Source organism: Candida albicans, chromosome 5 (genome assembly GCF_000182965.3).
Source record: "Candida albicans SC5314 chromosome 5, complete sequence".
NCBI classification, from domain to species: Eukaryota; Fungi; Ascomycota; class Pichiomycetes; order Serinales; family Debaryomycetaceae; genus Candida; species Candida albicans.
Window position 1 is genome coordinate 866842 of NC_032093.1, and position 21332 is coordinate 888173.

Genomic DNA, 21332 nt, shown 5'->3' on the forward strand with positions numbered 1-21332 from the left:
AAGAAGAAGAGATATGTAAACTATTCCTGTCCAACCCGCCCTATTCTATTACTGCATATATACACCCCCCCCCCCTTTCAAGAATGATTCAATACTATTTTTAGTTATTATACGTAAACAGTTGAATAATATCAACTGTTAACAGCTAGATTTATTAACCAACTAAACTCAGTAATCCCGTGTTTTTTTTAAGATCGGACCAATAAACCCAAAAGATATCATCTATCATCGTTATTTTTTTTTTTGTCGTATAGCCTACAACAGGATGAAAATTGATGTGTAGCAAGCAAGTTAAAAAAAAAAAAAAGACATATAATTACTACTATATGTCATTTCCATTGCCTTAGATTTTAAACATTGTAATGTAAAACATGGGGTTAAGCTCTTTAGGAAAGTAAAAGAGAGAAATAGAAAGAGAAAGAGAAAGAGAGACAGAGTTTGAAATTGACACGCGGAATACACCAAGAAGTTAATAGAGTAACAAAAAGCTAAATCCATTTAAATTGCTATTGTTTTTTTTTTTTTTTTTGCTTAACCTAAACTAAGCTAAGCTAAAAGCTAAGCCCGTTTATTAAGAATACTGTTTTCTTCTAGACGTGGATTGTATTGATTTCTTGGAAACCTATCTACATCTTGTGTATCAACCAACAACAACAACAACAACAACAGCCTACACTTTTCAATATTGGAGCATAATACTTATTGAATCAAGATTAATAATGTAGATTGAGGGGAAGAATATTAGTTTGCGAGAACAACTAAAAACTACCTCACGATAAAAAGGAGGGTGGGTGGATGGACGTGGTAGGTGGCGACATAAATTCTCATATAACAAGTAATAAATGTCAAAAAAAGGAGGTGTGTGTTTTGTAATATGTATGGTATATTTTTTACACCCTCCCTCTATATAGCACGCACATAATACATTCTTTTTTTTTGAAAATTCTATTCTATTGCAAACAACACGTTTTCAAATGTGTTAGTTGGATATCTATTTCTCTTTACAACAAATAAATGATACAACAGTCAATGTTAATGTAGAATTGAATAGGTCATATCATAAGGGTGTATATTTAACACCCTGGAAAGTTATTAGAACTTCTTGGTGGTGATTATTGTTGTTGTTGTAATTGAAATTGAAATTGAAATTGAAATTTTAACAGTTTTTAACATTTTTTTTTTCCTCTTTTAGGTTTTGTGTAATTTTATTTATTGTTTATTGTTTTTCATTTTTCATTTTTCCTTTTCTTACTTTTCCTTTTCCTTTTCCTTTTCTAACTTTTTATTATTCATCAACATCTTTCATTAACAAATCTCATCATTTATCATCATCATCATCACTATTCTTTAAATACTTTTTTATATATCACTTTCTTTCTTTTCTTTCTTTCATTTAATAAAGGGTATTGCTTTTGTTTTTTTTTTTTTACTATCATCTAGTTTTTTCAAACACATTCATATCATCAACACTTACTACCAACACAACTTTCAAGACAACTCCACACAACTACATACCCACATACACACATACACATTCGTTGTTCAAATTTTCCAACTATTTTACATTCATTATCAGTCATTCATAATCATTTAACTCCATCACATATATTATACACACACGCGTGATCTTATTTTAAAAAGTCTTATTGTGTGGGTTCCTGTGATTTTATTATTCTATAATTTATACTATTTGAGGAAATTCTTACAATTGTTATTATTTGTTAGTTATTGATTATTACTCTCCAATTCTCCAGCTAATACCACCCCTCCCCCCCTCTTAATTTGTTAAATAATTTAATTTAGTCTAGTCTAGTCCAAACAACCTTACAGGATGATACATCAACGTACATTTTCAACTGATTCATTTAATCCTAATAACAAACACAACAGCACCAGTACAACTACTACTACTACTAATAATAATATGCTTCATTTAAATAAACAAATTAATATTAATGATACAAATTTTGAAGAAATTTCAATACCTTCGAAAAAACGTTATAGTACAGTAAGTATCAAACAACAACAATACCCGCAACAATCACAATTTCAAACACCTAAAAACTATTGTCCATCTCCTTTACAACTTACTCGATCATCATCTATACGTAGTAATGGATCGATAAATACTATTTTACAACAACAACTTCAACAACAATCTCCAATGATGGTATTGCAACTGCAACAGCAACAGCAACAACAACTGGTACCAAATACTCCACCTTCACAATACATTATAAATATCAATCGTACTCCTAATAATTTAACTCCTTCACAACGATTAAGTTTACGTAAATCCAACATCAATAATAGTATTTCTCAATATAAATCAGATCAAACCAATATATTCAAATATAAACAAAACCCATCACCACCACCACCACCAGCAGCAGTCTTATCAGAACAACAACAACAGAGAAATTCACCCATAATTGATGATGCTGATGAATTAATTGATGATAATGTTATATTTAATGTTCCATTTTCACAATCAATATTATCATTAAATCAACATGAAAAATTTTTATTTGATAATCAGTCAAGAAATATGTCATTTGTCACTGATGATTCTACAAGAACCAGTTCAATAATATCTCATGTTAGTATTAATGATAGTGTTTCATCAATTGGGGGTGCAACTAATAATGATTCTATTGAGCAAGAAGAAGAAGAAGAAGAAATGCATAATATTAGTACATCAACAATTAAAAAGGGTAATGATACTATTATAACAAACATTACTAATGAACAATTCCGTAGTATATCTAAAGATGCTCAAGAATTAACGGTATTATGTAATAAAGATGAATTTGCCCAAATTTATGATGAAAGTTTCCAAAAACGGAAAATGTTATCTAATTTCAAAAAAATTCAATCAATACTACCTAATCGTGGCACTAACACCAATAGTGGTGGTGGTGGTGGTGGCAATGGTGGTGGTACAGTTGATTCGAAATTTTATTCTTTTACTAGACCAACATGGTTACCACCTAAATCTAGTTATGAAAAAGCTAAACATCAAAAAGAATCTGAAGATATATTATATAATGCTCTTTATCAAGAATCTCAATTACAACAAAAAAGAATTAATGAATTAGATTCAACAATAAAACAACGGAATTTAGATATTAAAACATGGGAACGATCATTATTAAATATTAAAACATTTCAAGAATTATCATTTAAAGATATTACCGAATTATATTGGCGTGGTATATCAAATGAAATTAGAAGTAATGTTTGGTGGAAAATTAATTTATTGAAAAAACCCGGGAAATTTAATGAATCATTTTGTGATTTTTATTTTGATAAATATTTAATCATTCAATCAAAATTATGTCATTTAGATAAAATATCACGAGAAGGAAAAGGGAGCAATACTACTACTAATAGTAGTAGAGATGATGATGATGATGATGATGATGACGAACAAACCTTGCTTCATTCAAAAGTGTTTGATGTCAAATTATTACAATGGGCGAAATTATATAATCAAATTTATAAAGATTTAATGATTAATGTTTATCCCGATGCAAATTATTTTCAAGATCATCAAGTTATTAGTAAAATCAATAAAATTGTCATTAGTGTGATATTATATTTATGTGATCAATCAGAAGCAACAACAACAACAACAACAACAACAACCAATTCTGATGTAGATGTATTTAAATTTTATTTCCCAGGAATGATTAATTTAGCATCAATTTATTATTATAATTTCAAAAACACTTACAAAAGTTTTGTTTCAATGTGTCAATTTTATAATTTACGTTTACCTAGTATGATGATAACTTATTTGAATTGTCCTAATGTTGAACTTCAATCAATTTTAAAATCTTCATTAAACAGTTATATGATTTATAAATTTGAAAAAATTTTAAAATTTAAATTAAATCGTATTTCTGTTCATTTTAAAATTCATAATATTAATTCATTTGATTATTTACCTCAATTAATATTAAGTTTAGGATTAAATTTATTTAATTTTGAAATTAGTCAAAGAATTATTGATTTAATATTATTTGATCCAAATTATGATGAAATTATAATTAATTTGATTATTAATTATATGATGAAAATTCAACATAAATTATTTGGTAATAAACAAGAAATTTTATCCGCCCTATTAGGTGGTGGGGGTAGAAATAGCTCAAATGGAACAACAACAACAACTACTACTACTACTAATGCTAATTCATCACCTTCAAGTTCTGGTAATGGCTCGAGTTCTACTGTCAACCCTAAGTATATCACTGGTCTGAATACTTATCGATATGTTAATGTTGGTTATGAAATTGAATTCCTTAATTCATTAAGAGAATTATGTAAATAAAGTTAAATCTAKCTATCTATCTATCTATCTATCTATCTATCTATCTATCTATCTATCTATCTATYTATCCATTCTCAAGAAATAATAAGAAAGAAAAGCGGTGGAAACACTCGTTAATTCAAGTTTTACTAAGATATAAATAATTAAGTAAATATAATATAGTATTTATAAATGTATAATAATAATTTTGTATAAATTTAATAGTTCAAGAAGAAGTAGAAGAAGAAGTAAGAGGAGGTTGTGAAATAGAGATTATAACCAAATTTGATAAGAAATACCCTCCATAAAAACCACTTAACAACAACTGATTACTATCACCTCTTTTTATTTTTAACTCTATTTTTAGTTCTTAAATACAAAGTCTTCAAATCTCCATAGTATCACTTCTATTTATTATTCAAAGTCTTTACCAATTTTAAAATAATTGGCAATAATTGAGTGGGGGGGGGGGGGGGGGAAGGACAGTTGTTATTGTAAAAAAAAAAAAAAAAGAAATAGTCGTGTCAATGTACACAAAAAAGGGAAAACCTCGTATTTACACTGAAGGGGGGGGGGGAAAAACATTTGGAACAAAATACACGACCCCTCCAAAACATAACCAGTAAGCAGAAAGTAAGTTAACGATCATGAATTTTCTTTCTCTCTCTCATTCTCTCTCTTTCTCACATTGCCTTCTTTTGCCAAGACAGACCAGTTTGTATTATAGCCTCCCTTTTTCTTCTCTCTTTTTCTTCTCTCTTTCTTTGTCTTCTTCCACATTTTGATAAATTAACCAACTTGAATTGAATATTTTTAAATCACATTCAACTTTACTTTTTCATTATCATTGCTAATCCATCTTATATCAAGTTTAGATTAATTGTTACTAAATTTTCCAACTTCTATATACTCAATCTTAGACAACCATATCCACACCACACCACATCACACCACACCAAATTACACCACCTATAAATATAAACAATGTCAAAAGACGAATATTTCGGTAAACCTAGTGGTCCACCACCAAATTATAATAATCAACCCCAATCACAACAACCACAACAAAGTTATGTACCACAATCACAACCCAATTATTCTCAACAAACACAAGATCGAGGAATGTTTAGTGGTGGTGGTGGTGGTCATGGCCACTATCAACAACAACAAGGATATAATGCTTATGGACCACCACCTCCACAAGGTGGATATTATCAACAACAGCCAGGTGGTGGTGGTGGATATTATCAACAACAACAACAACAACAACCTATGTATGTACAACAACAACCACGTTCTGGAGGTAATGATTCTTGTTTAATGGGTTGTCTTGCTGCATTATGTGTTTGTTGTACTTTAGATATGCTTTTTTAAGCCAGATATATCTACTACCCGTCTTGTTGTTTTTTCTTCTTCTATATTCGTTGTCTCCCCCCCCCCCCCTTTTTTTTGTTTTGTTAAATTCGTTTATTATTACTATTATTATAATTGTTATTTTTAAAGTTTTATTTAATATTATTGCTAATATTACTGCTATTACGACTATATCACTTTCAAGAAATGAAATGAAATTTAATTTAATTACAAGATTTGTTGAAATCTTTCCTTTTTTTTTTTTTTTTTGCTATTTGATTAATTTACATATAAAGGTTTTACTCCTATTCCTTTTGACTATGTTATTATAATTAATGGTTATTAATATATTCTTCAATTAAGTTCCACTATGATGTTTTGGTGGTGGTGGTGATAGTAGTTTACTTTTTGTTTTTTTGTGTTCAAATTTTAAAAAGAGATCTAACTATATTGTAAATCATCGCCGTTATTAGTAGTAGTAACGTTTGATAATAATAATATATAGGATACATATCTCAAAGCATAAAAGAATTAATTAAGTATAAAATCCAATAAATTAAATTATATTGAGTTGAATAATTCCAATTTACATGTATATATAATAGTGTTTCTCGTATAATCAAAACTTACTATGAACCGAGAAAATTTATTGATAGTGATTGGATTCTATTGAAAACGATAATAATTCATGCCTCGAAGATATTGTACATTATAAACGATCGACCGAGGATTTGCTACTAATAGTGTAAATTCTAATTACAATAAAACCGAGTTTTATATACGGACAAAACGATGACAAAATATATTTAAGATCAAATAGAATCGTTTGTTCGTATGATGATGTGTTAAATCACCATCATCATCAGCAGCAGCAGGAGCAGTAGCAACACCACCAGTTGGATTTAATTGTAGAATGACGTCTATTATTAATTAAACAGTAAAATGAAGAAGAAGGACAAGAAATAGGTGTTATCAATATACACATACATAAAAGATAAACCTTTGTCTTTTTTTTTTTACCCATAAAATGAAACATGGCTTAAAAAAAATAAAATAATCACACCTACATACGTTACATACATTATAATACTTCTTGGTGTATCTTGATAAAAATTTTTCAAATCAAATTATCAACCAAGAATGAAATGGAACAGTTTTAAATGAATATATATATATATATATATATATATATTAAAAAATCCATTTTAATTTCTATCACCATTTCAGTCCCATTTCTTTTTCACTTTTCTTTCTACAAGAAACTAACTTATTTTATTTTATTTTATTTTATTTTATTTCATTTCATTTCACTTCCCATTATGTTAACATTTAAAGGATTATTATTAATATTATTACTCCCATCAAGATTATTATCATTTATAATTAAATATCCTTTTATTAAAGGTATTCCAGGTAAATATCAACATAATTTTTCAAAATCATTATTTATTAAATTATGTCGATTAATTCAATTATTACCAGTATCTGATAAAGGTACATTAAATTTTATTCTGACAAATTTTTTATTAAATAAAATTATGAAATTATATCACACGAGACATTTTTTAGGCGAATTAAATAATTTTGGTAAGAAATTTGATGATCAAAGTTATTGGATTCATGAATCACCTAATAGAAATAGAAATAAGAATAAAAGTGATGATCCAATTATAGTGTATTTACATGGTGGGTCATATTATTTTGATAATTCATTGAATCAAATGGAAAGTTTGATAGGAATTTATCAATTATTACAAAACACCACCACCATTACCACCACTACTACTACTAATGATGATAGAACTAGTGTTGAGAGGAAGAAAAATTTATCAATATTAGTATTGGATTATAAATTAGCTAGTAAAGGTTATAAAATGCCTTATCAATTAAATCAATTAATTTCCACATATAAAAATTTAATATATCAAGGAAATACTAATTTAATATTAATGGGAGATTCAGCTGGTGGTAATTTAGCAATCACTTTTCTTCAACATTTACGATTAACCAACAACAACAACAACAACAACAACAACAGCCCTGCAAATTTACCTTATCCTAAAAGTTTAATTTTAATTAGTCCTTGGTGTAAAATTGTTCCTGAAATATCTGATTATACTAAAGGTCATTCAATGTATGATAATAATCAATATGATATAATTGAATGGAAAGCTGTTAAAAAATTAATTGATAATACATCACCATTAATAAGAGATGATTTATCACCACAAAATTTAATAATTTCACCCGGGAATTTACCTTATAACATTGATGATTGGATTGATATTGATACTTTACAAAAATCAAATTATTCAACATTTGTAATTATGGGTGAATATGAAACTTTACGTGATGATATATTAAATTGGTGTCAATATGCTGTCAATTCAACTTTATCACTGCCTATAAAACATACACAAGGAATATTTGATAAAAATATTCATCAATTTGTTAGTACTAAAAATGACGGAGCTTATGTTAAATGTATTATTGAACCTAAAGGAATTCATGATGCTAGTATGATATTTGAAAATGATATCTTAAAAGAATTTCAAAAACATACAACGATGAATTTACAAACTATTAATAAAGATAAATATTTTGGTATTTATCAAATTGTTGAATTTTTAAATGAAATTTTATAAAGGGAGAAGGGAGGTTTATAGATAGGAAAAAAAGAAGTAATAATGTAATAATAATAATAATATATCTTCATCCACACAAAATGAAGTTGATTTATACTTTATCTATTAAAGTCTATATCTAGTGAAACTGATACTTAAAATTGAAGTAAATTAAGATTTTAAAGTATCCAACGATATTGAGTTGTTTTTATAATCAATCAATCAATCAATCAATCAATCAATCAATCAACTTAAACAATGAGATGTTGCCGATTCTAACCGAGAAAGAGAAAGAGAGAGCTACCAAAAACACTTCGGTTATTATTAATTGGTAGAAGATTCTTCTTGTTTTAAAATTCCTTTACTTTACATTTTGTTCCATAGATTAATTTTAAAACTAAAAACAAACTTCCAAGTCTTCTTCTTCTCCACCACTTTCTTCTTCTTTTTAATATAATAATAACCAGATACAAGTTAAAATAATAATAACCATAACTAGCGGGATAATTCAAAAACAGAATGACTATGGGGTAAAAAGTCTTGTGACACCTATTAACTAATAATATTGTAGTAGTAGTAGTTAGTTGGAATATAAATAATTATGAGCAAAGGTTGACGTTGTAAGATATAAATTGAACGTTTTTTAGTATTTTAGTATTTTAGTATTTTAGTGTTTAGCGGTAATTGCTTTTTAAATTGATAAAGAGAGCACCAAAATTATAGTTTTACAGTACGAGGGGGGACGGGGGGAGGTTGAAATACAAATCAATACTAATATAGAAACTAGTAAACAGTATACAATAGAGACAGACTAATGAAGATAACCAGACATTAGAAGAGAAGTTCAATTCAAAGAGAAGAGGAGGGAAGAGAAGGATTTAGGTTAGTTTTGCATTCCAATTTCAATCAATCAATGAATCAATCAATCAAATTTTGTACAATATTAAATTTTCTCTTTCTCAACTTTCTCAATCTGTCCATCCATTATTTCTTCTTCTCTTTTTATTGCTATTCGTTTTCTTTTTATACTTGTTATATTTCTTTCAATTTCAATTTCAATTTCATTTGAAACAACTCTTTATTTCAATTTACTTTCCCCTTTGCCTTTCTCATTCCACATATCGTTTCCTCACATTTCAAAAATAGTGAAAACTATCAAGAGAGAGAAAAAGACACACCAATCAACTCTCTTGTGATTTTCAATCTCAATCTCAATATCAACATTTTCATTATTATAACAATTTTTCTTAACCGCCAAGAATTTATTATTATCATTCATTCTTATTCCTTTTTTTTTTCAATTTCAATTTCAATTTTAATTTCAATTTATTATTTCAATATTTAATAATGATGAATTCCAACATTCAATCACTGACAGATTCCAATACTACTACTACTACTACTACTGCTTCTTCCAACAAACTCCAACCACGTTTAACTCATTTAAATACTGCTCCTCAACTCACTCAAATTCATAGTGATACTGAATTAATAACAGATAAAGATCGTACTGGTCATCACATTACTAACAACAACACTAATAATCCAACTTTGATGAATAATTCATCAACCATCAATACCTCCATTGGTGATTTGAGTAATAAATCAAAAAGACAACAAGCTAATGAATTATTTAACGCATTAAGAGATAAACAATCGGATAATTATCGATTTGTTGAATTCACTAGTAATCAACCAACACCTGATATTCCTTCCAAACAATATACTAAACAAGTTTCATTTGATGATATAAATATTCAATATGATATGGATGATATACCTGATCCTGATGATGATTTTGGTTGGGAATTATATAAATTAAAGAATCGTGATCGTTTATGTGGAACAAATAATCCTGGTAGTGGTAGTGGTAGTGGTGGTGGTGGTGCGAATAATAATTCATTACCAGGATATCTGGTGGGTTCAAGTATTGGTCGTGGTCGAGGTTTAGGTCGAGGTCGTGACACTTTACGAACCCCATCACCTTTAGGAAATGCTGGCGCCTCGTCAAGATTATCTCCTTCACCTAATAGAACTTCATTAAATTATGAAGATTTAGATTTAGAAACTCGATTAGATATTGCTCAATTGATTCAATATCCTAGTACTCCAATCACCACAAAACGATTTTGTACTTTGAAAAAATCTCATAAACAATTTGATCAATTATACAAAGATCAACTGTATCGTATAATAAGACCAATGTTTCGAACAATATTAGTTTATGTCAGTGGTAGAATTCATACTTGGGTAGCATTAGATTGGATTCTTAGTAAATTTATTGAAGATGGTGATCATGTCATTATTATTGCTTCAATTAATCCATGTTTGTTAAGTGGTACTAATAAAGATCGATCCAGGAGAGCTACTTCTAGAACAAGAATGTCATTATCACCTGCCAAAATAGGTAGTCAATCATCAGTAATTCGTGGAAATACTTTATCGCCACAAAGAAGTCGAACTGATGAACCACAATCAACACGTCAAGATTCTATTGATCCTTTCATAAGATTAAAAGAAAAAAGTCGACCAGAAAACATTGTCAAAATAGCTCATAATTTAATGGATTATGTAATGAAAGTAATAAATCCAAAAATTATTGCCAGAATTACCGTTGAATTAGTAGAAGGTGACACTAAAGAAGTTTTACAAGATATGTATCGATTGTATGAACCAAATTTGGTATGTACGGGAGCAAAACCAAATGCTAGAATGGGGGCACCATTAAGATCCTGGCAATCATCAAAATTAACTGATAGATTAATTAAAAATTTCCCATTACCAGTAATTGCTGTACCGGCAGTTAATATGTGTCAATTTGAATATAATTTACAAAATAAATTGAATGGTACAATTGATGCTAAAGAAGTTGATCAACAAAATCAATTAAATGCTCTGAATAATATAATGGAAACTAGTGAAATCAATAAGAAAGCAGGAGATGAATCAGAATCTGGTGACGATGATGAAAATGATGCCAGATCAATTACATCATCGGTATCAATATCATCTGATGAAAGTTATGATTCATTTATTGAAGTGGCTGATGTATATCTTGAACATAAACAAGATTTACGGAAAAATTTACAACATTTACAACAATCACAACCAATTAATGAAAATTATTATTCTGATATGGTTAAATTAATATCGGATGAATCAGTTGAATTATGTGAAGAAATAATTAGTATTCAACCAAATTTTATTGGTAATGGTGCTAAATTAGCTCGAGAAATCACAGGGTCTAATTCATTTGGTAATGTTCCTTATAAAACTAAATCAATGTTAGAACCTCAACACAATGATTCAACATCCAATGGTAATGATAATGGTAGTGGTAATAACAATAAACCATCATTATCATTTAAAGAACTTAAAGAACAATTGAAATTAAATAAAATAAAGACTGAACTGGCAGTAGATACTCCAGTTTCAGGATCAACTTCATCACTTGGTACTGGAACAGAACCAACATCATCATCATCACCACCACAAAAGCCAGATCTTCAACCTCCATCAATCAAAATTGATGTTCCATCTCCATCTCCAACAACAACAACAACATCTTCGGGCCTACCACCATCATCATCATCAGAAACTTCATTAAGATTTGGAAATTTAGAAAAACCATCGATTGAAAGAAGGAAAAAACCAAGTATGTTACACAAATGTTTGAGTCATAGTGATGATTCTGTTGATCGACCTAAATTGGAAGCAAGAAAATCACATCCTGATGTATTAGAACATATTCGTGATGAAATTAAACCGTCATCAAAAGATAAGAAAACAAAGAAGAAGAAAAAGAAGTTTTTAGGGATATTTTGAATCTTCTATACAAATATATAGTTACTTATTTATTGATTTATTTATTGATTTCGTTAAGCTTCATTTGTTGTAGATTGAATTATATGACAAGTAAGGATGTAAGCCAATTTCTTTGCCTAGTAGACTAGACAACAACAAACATTTGTCAAGTTAGAAAATACCATTGTCTATATATTTTGTAGTTATTCCAGTAGCTACTCTCCAAAGCAGCAAGTTAATATACAATCAAATTACTGTTTCTCAAACCATATTGGATGAGTATAAAATACGCCTCGTTTGTAGTTTTTTTTTTTTAGACTTTAATCCTCAGTGTGTGGAACCAAGAAAAAACTAACTGATTACTCAAACTATCCATGTGCTATTCATTAACCACTAGCCTTCATCATGATACCACCTTTTATTCTACTACTATTTCTAATAATGAACTCATCATATTGTGAACCTTTTGAATTTGATTTTTTTCAAAACTTAGATCCATCTACAAATCTCACCGAAATCATTAATAATAATAATAATAACAGCATCAGCAACAATGTATTTAAAGTTCAAAACTTTGATTCCAAATCATCATCTTCTTCATCTAGCTCATCTTCTTCAGGTGAAGGATTACAAGAATTTACACCAATAAGAGACACAATCCTTCAATCAGAAACAAAATATTATTCATTTAGTGTTAATACAAAATCGGGGATTGGAGATTTTTATGAACTTTTAATTTTTTTAAGTGGGAATATTTGTACTCAACCACTGAATTTATTAGAAAATGATACTTCATTAGCAGTTTATTATTCATTTAATTCAACCATGTTTACTAATAATGAAATTGGACAAATGCAATTATTCAAAGATGGATTTTTCCAAGGATTAGCTGATTTACCATTAACCGAGACCACCACCACCACCAACAATGATACCACTACCACGACAGTGCCAGAGAAAATCTTGTATATTGCTGTTAGAGCACCGGAAAATACTAATCGTACAGCACAATGGACATATCAAATTGGGGTATCACAACATGATTTAGTTTTCCAATGGGATGATCGATCATGGGGGTCAATTGTCGATGTTGATGATAATAGTGCATTAATAGTGACGGGGAATCTTACGAAATTATCACTGGGGAATTATCTGGATTTAAATGCCACAAATTCTCAATTTTCATTATATTTATATTCTTATGATAATAAAGATTATTTCCAAGGAATGAATAATAGTTGGTGTGCTGTACGTAGTGGACCTGTTTTAGTTAAACCAGAAGAGATTGAAACAAAATTTATTGCTCGTCATGGTAGTATACAACAACAATTTATGGTTAACAATTTAAATGCTAGTACAAAATATATTGCTTATATTGTTATGGATTTTGAAGGGGTAGAATATGGTGGTGCTGTACTTCGACCGTTTGAATTTGAAACTATGGATGGAACTGCTTGTGAATTGATTTATGATTTGGAATTTTGTGATCAAGTGGCTTATAGTGTTCCTGCCATTGGTAATTCCCTGTTATTAGCTTCAAGTATTGCTGGTGCTGATAATAAAACATTAACAAAAAAATTATATGATGATTATGCTAAATCATTATATACAAATTTTCTGAAAGGTTTACAACAAATTGCTTGTGATACGGTCCCTGAAGCCATCTATTCAAATTTGAAAAGTTGTCAAGATTGTGCTCAAAGTTATAAAAATTGGTTATGTGCCGTTACTATACCTCGATGTTCTACAAAAAATTTCACGGGTTATATCCATCGAAATGAAACAAATCAAAGAAATGAATTTTTAGCTGATGTTATTCAACCAAATCAAGATTATTATGAAGTATTACCTTGTGTTAATGTTTGTCAAGCAATTGTAAGAGATTGTCCAGCAAATTTTGGATTTTTATGTCCCACGAAAAATGATTCAATTAAATTGAGTTATTATTGGGATGTTCATGTATCTGATCAATGGCCAAGTTGTAATTATCTTGGACCATTAAAAAGTAGTAAAAGTGGTGCCATAAAATTGATAATCAATTGGACAATCGTTGTGGTATCCTTTACTTTAATGGTTGTCATATAGTTCATTTAAATAGAATATAATAGATAGAAAAGAAGAAGAAGAATCGATTGATTGATTGTTTATGTTCTTGGGGACACGCCCACAAAATATTTTGTAGTTGGCCAAAAAATAAAAAAAAAAAATTAATTCAATTCATTTGACGCGTTGAGTGAAAAGGAAGATTTCTATCACTTCAATCATCATTCATCATAACACCAAGAAGTTAAAGTTAAACATCACACACACACACACACACACCAATGCCAGTTAAATCTAAAGAAAATCTTCCATGGTATGTATAAAACCCACAAATATCATCGTTTATGCTTCATTGTTTTATGATACTAATCCGTTATTTTCTAGGGTGGAAAAATATCGTCCTGATAGCCTTGAAGAAGTGAAAGGTCAACAAGAAATTGTTGATACTGTTCGTAAATTTGTTGAAACGGGGAAATTACCACATTTATTATTTTATGGTCCACCAGGAACTGGTAAAACATCCACCATTATTGCTTTAGCCAAAGAAATTTATGGTGCCACCAATTATAAAAATATGATTTTAGAATTAAACGCATCCGATGATCGTGGTATTGATGTTGTTCGTAATCAAATTAAAAATTTTGCTAGTACTCGACAAATCTTCACCAAAAACACTAGCCAAACTGCATCAAATAATCAATTTAAATTAATCATATTGGATGAAGCTGATGCTATGACTAATGTAGCTCAAAATTCATTACGTCGAGTCATTGAAAAATTCACCAAAAATTGTCGATTTTGTATTTTAGCCAATTATTCTCATAAATTGAATCCAGCGTTGATTTCTAGATGTACTCGATTTAGATTCACTCCTATTGATATTTCCGCCATTAAAGATCGATTAAATACTGTGATTATTAAAGAAAATGTTAATATTTCTCCAGAGGCCATTGATGCATTATTGAAATTATCAAATGGTGATATGAGAAGAGCATTAAATGTTTTACAATCATGTAAAGCTGCCTTAGGTGATGAAGAAAAAGAAGAAGATGGACATGCCAATGATGAGATTGATGTGGATATGATTTATGATTGTGTTGGTGCACCACATCCTCAAGATGTTGAAACTTGTTTAGATTCAATATTAAAAGATGATTGGACTACCGCTTATCTAACATTAAATAAATATAAAACTATTAAAGGATTAGCGTTAATTGATTTAATTACGGGGTTTATTGAAATTTTGAATAATTATAAATTGAAACCGAAAACAAGATTAGAAATTTTGAAAGGTTTAAGTGATATAGAATATGGTATTTCAAAAGGTGGTAATGATAAAATCCAAACTAGTGCTATAATTGGTGTCATAAAAGATGCTATGGAATTTGAAGCATAGAACGTGTAGGCGACTTGTTTAGGAGTAAATACTTGAACCACAAGTGTTGTAATAAATTGTATCATTATCGATATTGGAGTTGTTGGAGTTGTCAATTATATGTTGATGATTGAAACTTAATAACCAATTGTGAAATCTATTCTTAAAGTTCTTGTTGTTGTTGTCTGATTTTTTATTCATATTGAAGAAATTAATATGCCTGGTTTGTGTGGTACAGTGTGTTGCTTGTTTGTTCACAACCAATGGATGTTTGTGTCGGACTGTAAAATCACGAATTGAATCTCCACAAAAGCTAAATCCCAACAGTGACGAAGAAGACGAGGAAGAACAAATGGTACTACTTGTAAAATAAACAGTGTTTGTGACGCCATGTTTATAGGTATGGAAATTGTTTAGATTGGATTCTTTGAAGTTCCTCATCCAATTGTTGTGATTTGTGTTAACATTAAGGTCTTTTGAAATAGACAGTTCAATTGAATCATTTTCATGATTGATTGTTCTAGTTAATGAGAATTTTTTAACAAGTTCATCATCAGAGTTGGGATTGTTGTTGGTAATATCAATTGTATCACTGATTCTTTTTGATTCAACTATAGAATTAATGAAATTTAATGATTTTGATTTCTTTAAATCTTTAAAAGGATTGTTATGTTTCATTTGTGGAAAGTTGAAAGGTGAAAGTTGCCAAAAAAAAAAAAAAAAAAAAGGAGAAGAAGCTAAAAAATTACAAAAACAAACTACAAAGTATCACAAGTACAACTACGATCTTTTTATTATCAAAAATGTTGCAAAATTTGGATAAAAATATTCAATGAAGAATTATTCTATCAGCGTACTTTTATTAACATGTAACAAGTACATAATTCATATCTTACAATTTAATAGTATCTAATAATTTCTGCAGAAATTTCTAGAGGTTACTAATCTCTTTCAAATAATTCTCCCCAAAATTAAACGCTACCATACGATAAACGAATATATTCCATCTCTCTCAGCAAGGTTCAACAAGTTAATACAAGTAAAAACAAATTTAAATACCATTCAAATGATATCTTATCAAGGAGGTGAAATTGGTCTTTTTAAAATAAATGAAAGCGCAAATTCAAATTACAAAATAAATTACATCATTTCTCCGCTTGCAGAATGACTTCTCTTTGGTTCGTGATTTTTTAGTAGTAGTGGGTGTTTGAAGTTTCATTCAAGACCTATTATTACAATAAAATGCAATAATGCTTGTTTTTTTTTAATTCATTGATACTGACAAATCAATACATCTATCAATGTATACATTCCATAATAGAATAAGTACACAATAATAGCTGATAAATATGATATTGCAACTAATAACAAAACTAACTAATTTTCAGAATTTAACAACTTTGCAAACAAGGAGTTTCAGAACTGTGGAGGAGGAAGAATAAAGGAGATTACCAACTTGTATTAAATTGAAGGGAGATACTGAACTGAATAGTCTTAAACGTTCAGGTTTACTCAAAACCAATCCTACAACACTCAGAGTTTATACAAAATATGAGCGATGATTAATATGGACTCATACAACAAAATTAATTTGAAAGATGAATTGCCCAACCCCAACACAACTAAAGTACAAGTGGAAGTATCGAAGAACAACAACAACAACAACAAACCAATTTTATTGAACCGATTCTTATAATTGTATCACCCAACTAAAAAAACTTGTTGCAGCTTGTCAATTTAATTTTTTAAACTGCTCAAGCGTGAATGCATTCTACTGATTTAAAATTCAGACTAACTGAATTTAATAGTTTAGTAAGAAGATTTTACTTGATTTTTGGTATTGTGTAAGGTTAAATCGTTCTAACTGACTTTTTTGCTGGGACTTTTTTTTTTTATTTTTTAGTTTCTTCCTCCTAGTATCTTTTCTCCAAGAACTAAACTAAAGGTATGATTAGCTAGTTAGTTGACACAGACTTGGAAATGAAGCGTTTGAGAATAAACTTGATTAATTATCTCATGGTTATCCGCGGAACTGTCATACTTAATCGGAAATATGAATTTATGGTTGAGATCAATAAATCCTGTACTAGTCTAAAACTTTCAACTATCTAATCATTTGATCAATTTCTCCCCCCTATTGCGTGTAAAATTTCTTGTCAACAATCCAGTTAGATTTTTATATTTTGGATTGATTTCATTTATGGGTCAGGTTTTTACAATTGTATATTCTGGTACACACAATTACTATCAAAAAAAAAAGAGACATTTTAAAAAAACCTCAACAATGAAGTATATAATTTGACTACTGTTGTGGCAAGTGAAAATGGTTATATAGATTGTAGTTCATAGAGTTAGACTTGAAACTTGTGTTGGTAATTCAAGAGACTTTCCGATTTTTGTTTATTTCTCGTTAGAATTCCATTTAAAAAGAAATTAAAAGCAATTCCAAAATAACATCAATAAGAATATAAGCACAGATTAAAAGTTTACTGTAGAAACATTATAAAACAATCAATAATACCTGTGGTGGTGTTGGCAACAACAATAAATCTTTTAAAAATATTAGGATCTATAAAATAGAAATAAAATGCAAGAAAAAGAAATCAAATTTCCTTCTCCGTTTTTTAGTGGTGGGCTAAAAATTGAAATCAGTAGGAAATGGTAAAATCGGTTAAAATATGGAAATGCACTATTACTATTTACTTACACTTGTTTTCTTTTGTATCGTTTCTTCTTCACGTGGGATTAAGGAGAAGAAGGAGTTGGCATTGTTTTTCTATTCGGGTAATTATGGAAATGTACTCTGAATTATTTGTAAAAATGGTCAATACTTTCTGCGTTATGATAGTTCATATTCGATAGATTTGAAATCGTTGATGATGATATGCATACAAGCAAAAAAAAGAAATAATACACTCTACAAGTGCTTACTAGGTGACCAGAGTTTAGCACACGTTGTATATTTAGGAACAACTAGATTAGTGTTCGAATAATTAGAGATTATTAATTATTTTGGATTTTCCAACTAAAATCACTATTGGTTTTAATAAATTGATGAATAATAACTAGCACAAAACCATTAACATTATCACCACCACCACCACCATCATCACTATCACAAAATTCCAATTTATTAAGAAGTGTAAGGGTGGAGTCGGAACGGAATTAATTTTCGGGGATTTCAATCACCGTTTTTGATCAGTCATAGATTTAAAAAGCAATCTTGTGTATATTTAGATATCTTGTACCATTTTCGTTTCACTTATAGATATGAGAATAACCAAACGCTATAGTAAATACATAGCTTGATCTCGACAACATAACGATAATGGCAAACAAACATAACTTTGGTGGAAAAAGAGAAACTGAACAATTGAAAACTACTGAATAGGATAAACCAATAATAGTAGTAATAACACTATATAATTTCTATATGCTTCAAGGGTTATTAAACCAGACTCAATATAGATTGATTAAGTAATTACACTGATACTTGAAATTATCACTAAAAAAAATTAAGCAAATATAACATTACTAACAACAACAACAACATTGGTCAAGAAGTTCTTCAACTAAACTTTTTGCGTGGTGTAGAGAACTACATGAAATGAAATGGAAAAGAAACAAGAAATCTTTTTAGTATCAACTAAATTCCAAAAAGTGTAGTATAGGACGAACAACAGAACTCTAGTATTCGGTCTTAAACCAATAGTAAAAGAATTACGATACTAATTGAAAATCGTTTCCAGTTAATTTTTCATCCGTCATAGTTCGTCAATGATTGAATTATACAATCTCATTCGCTAAGAAGAAAGTAAAACCGAAAAAATAAAAAAAAACAAAACTTTTCGAAACTAGTCAATCACAACAAATTTGTTTGAGTTCAACTGAAACGATAACAACCATCATAATTCGATTGAATACTTTGTGTCGTCTCTTTCTTTCTATACATTCTTCTACTACTTGTCGACTACATATATCCAGCCATGTCTTGCATATATCCTAGCAACTCCTCCCTCCCCCCTCCCCTATTGTTGTTGTTTTTTTTTAATAATATTTAGTATATGTATCAATGGTAAAAACTATTTTTTGTATTTTTTTTTGGTTTGTAAATTTTGATAGTTTTTTTATTGAAAACTTCAAATCTCAAAAATTTCTAATAACAACAACGACAACAATTATTAAATGATACTCTACTCAAAAAGAAAATTTGATGAAATGCCAAGAACAATATAATTTAGTCAGTACATTAATACTCAATTACAACAACAACAACAACAACAACAACAACAACTGTTTAATGCAATAATAAGAGAGAAACCAATAGAACTAATTTAGTTTTTCAAATAGCCAACCTTCAAAAAAAAATAAATTATGTGAATGCATAAAATATGTATTATTAGTAGTAGTTTGTAGTTGTTGTAACCAGAATTCTCAATACATACTTTTTCATATCGATCCTTTTTCTTCTTCCTCCTCGATTTTTGGATTATATTAACTAAATTTTGCATTTACGTTTATAATGATTTTCAATACAAAAAAAAAAAGCATTATAAACTATATATATATTATCTTGAATAGTAAAAATAAATTAGTATTGATAGAAAGTTTTTTACATCTGACATTATTTACTAATTTAAGGAAGAATGGGACTTTAAAAAATATCTAAAAACCCATGTGTTCTAGTTTTTCATTTGTAATTAGCTTATTATACTTTACATTATTATTTTTGCTATAATCTAGAAAAAAAAAGTAGACTTTAGATCTAATGTATAATTGGTATATTGATAGTTTTTTAATGTTTTTTTTATTAAATCATTTCATTTATTTGGTCTTCTTTGTTTTGGTATTGTCTATGTGGGGTGGCGGAGTTGGGTGCAACGCAAACAAAAATATTTTTTAGCAATTAAGTTTTTGCCGTACTGTATGGAAATTAGTTCCATTATGATAGCATTTTGCATCTTTGATTAATTTTTATCATTCCATAGCAACAATTACTTCTTTCTCCTCCGGTGTCAATCAATCCCATATAGGTCTTGCATTGTTTTGTCAAACGTTTCAAATTGGGAATTGTTTAGTTTGAAAAACTATAGATTTCCTTATCTTGATTCAGATCTCTCTCTCAGCCATGCTTATGTAACTTAGCTATTGTTTCTGTTATTGTTATTGTTGTTTGGTGATTATCGACATTTGGGTTCATTTTATAAAAGCAAACGAGAGATCGATAGCAATTATAAAAACCATTACACACACCCAAAAAAATCAAAGTAATATGTTATCTAATAGGACAACTGATGTATCCTTTAATTTAAATATTTTGGAATAAAAGTACACCCCTTTCCATCATATTCATGTGCAATTTAAAAAGAATCAATTATCAAAAAACCAACTAACCAACAAGTTTCTGGTATATAGCCTTTCTGTTCTATTTTTTTTTTTTTTTTGAAATCTAAACTACTGGTCTCTTTAAACTAAAATCAAAGATCACTTCTTAATTAGTTTTGTAGATCCAGAATCGTTACCAATACTGTTAATAAATGATTGAATGATGTAATTTCAAATAGCAATCGTTGAGTATATTATAATCAATGAATAGCTAGATTTAGAGACAATTATAATAATAACGAATCATCACAAAAAAAAAAGTGGTGTACAGAAAACGTATGTATGTAAACTAGATACAATGGAAAGGGCTGGGAGCGGRGGGGGGGGGGGGGGGTTTAATTCTGATTAAGAAAAAAAGGGGAAGGGACATGGAAGTTATTCACATGATAGATAAGGTTACTTAAAGATGTTCTTTACGTTGAGCCCGCTGAAC

The 21332-nt window shown here is 28.9% G+C and overlaps 7 protein-coding genes across 7 annotated transcripts; 6 read left to right on the forward strand and 1 right to left on the reverse strand. All coding sequences in view use genetic code 12, as the record gives it.

The window, feature by feature from the left end:
• Window positions 1-1831: 1831 nt before the first annotated feature.
• CAALFM_C503950WA (uncharacterized protein) lies at window positions 1832-4336 on the forward strand (the record flags this gene model as incomplete). Its single annotated transcript, XM_705864.2, has 1 exon — window positions 1832-4336. The coding sequence occupies one exon, from the start codon at window positions 1832-1834 to the stop codon at window positions 4334-4336; it is 2505 nt and encodes an 834-aa protein (XP_710956.2).
• Window positions 4337-5299: 963 nt separating this feature from the next.
• CAALFM_C503960WA (uncharacterized protein) lies at window positions 5300-5689 on the forward strand (the record flags this gene model as incomplete). The annotated part of the gene is made up of 1 exon (XM_705863.1): window positions 5300-5689. One exon carries the CDS (start codon window positions 5300-5302, stop codon window positions 5687-5689), a length of 390 nt encoding a protein of 129 aa, XP_710955.1.
• Window positions 5690-6828: 1139 nt separating this feature from the next.
• CAALFM_C503970WA (uncharacterized protein) lies at window positions 6829-8313 on the forward strand (the record flags this gene model as incomplete). Its single annotated transcript, XM_705862.2, has 1 exon — window positions 6829-8313. One exon carries the CDS (start codon window positions 6829-6831, stop codon window positions 8311-8313), a length of 1485 nt encoding a protein of 494 aa, XP_710954.2.
• Window positions 8314-9639: 1326 nt separating this feature from the next.
• Window positions 9640-12117, forward strand: CAALFM_C503980WA (uncharacterized protein; the record flags this gene model as incomplete). Its single annotated transcript, XM_705861.2, has 1 exon — window positions 9640-12117. One exon carries the CDS (start codon window positions 9640-9642, stop codon window positions 12115-12117), a length of 2478 nt encoding a protein of 825 aa, XP_710953.1.
• A 384-nt stretch (window positions 12118-12501) lies between these two features.
• On the forward strand, window positions 12502-14181 carry MID1 (Mid1p; the record flags this gene model as incomplete). The annotated part of the gene is made up of 1 exon (XM_705860.2): window positions 12502-14181. One exon carries the CDS (start codon window positions 12502-12504, stop codon window positions 14179-14181), a length of 1680 nt encoding a protein of 559 aa, XP_710952.2.
• Window positions 14182-14420: 239 nt separating this feature from the next.
• RFC3 (replication factor C subunit 3) lies at window positions 14421-15535 on the forward strand (the record flags this gene model as incomplete). Its single annotated transcript, XM_019475429.1, has 2 exons — window positions 14421-14452; window positions 14524-15535. The coding sequence occupies 2 exons, from the start codon at window positions 14421-14423 to the stop codon at window positions 15533-15535; spliced, it is 1044 nt and encodes a 347-aa protein (XP_019330974.1).
• An 18-nt stretch (window positions 15536-15553) lies between these two features.
• CAALFM_C504010CA (uncharacterized protein) lies at window positions 15554-16192 on the reverse strand (the record flags this gene model as incomplete). Its single annotated transcript, XM_705858.2, has 1 exon — window positions 15554-16192. The coding sequence occupies one exon, from the start codon at window positions 16190-16192 to the stop codon at window positions 15554-15556; it is 639 nt and encodes a 212-aa protein (XP_710950.2).
• Between the last annotated feature and the right edge of the window lie 5140 nt (window positions 16193-21332).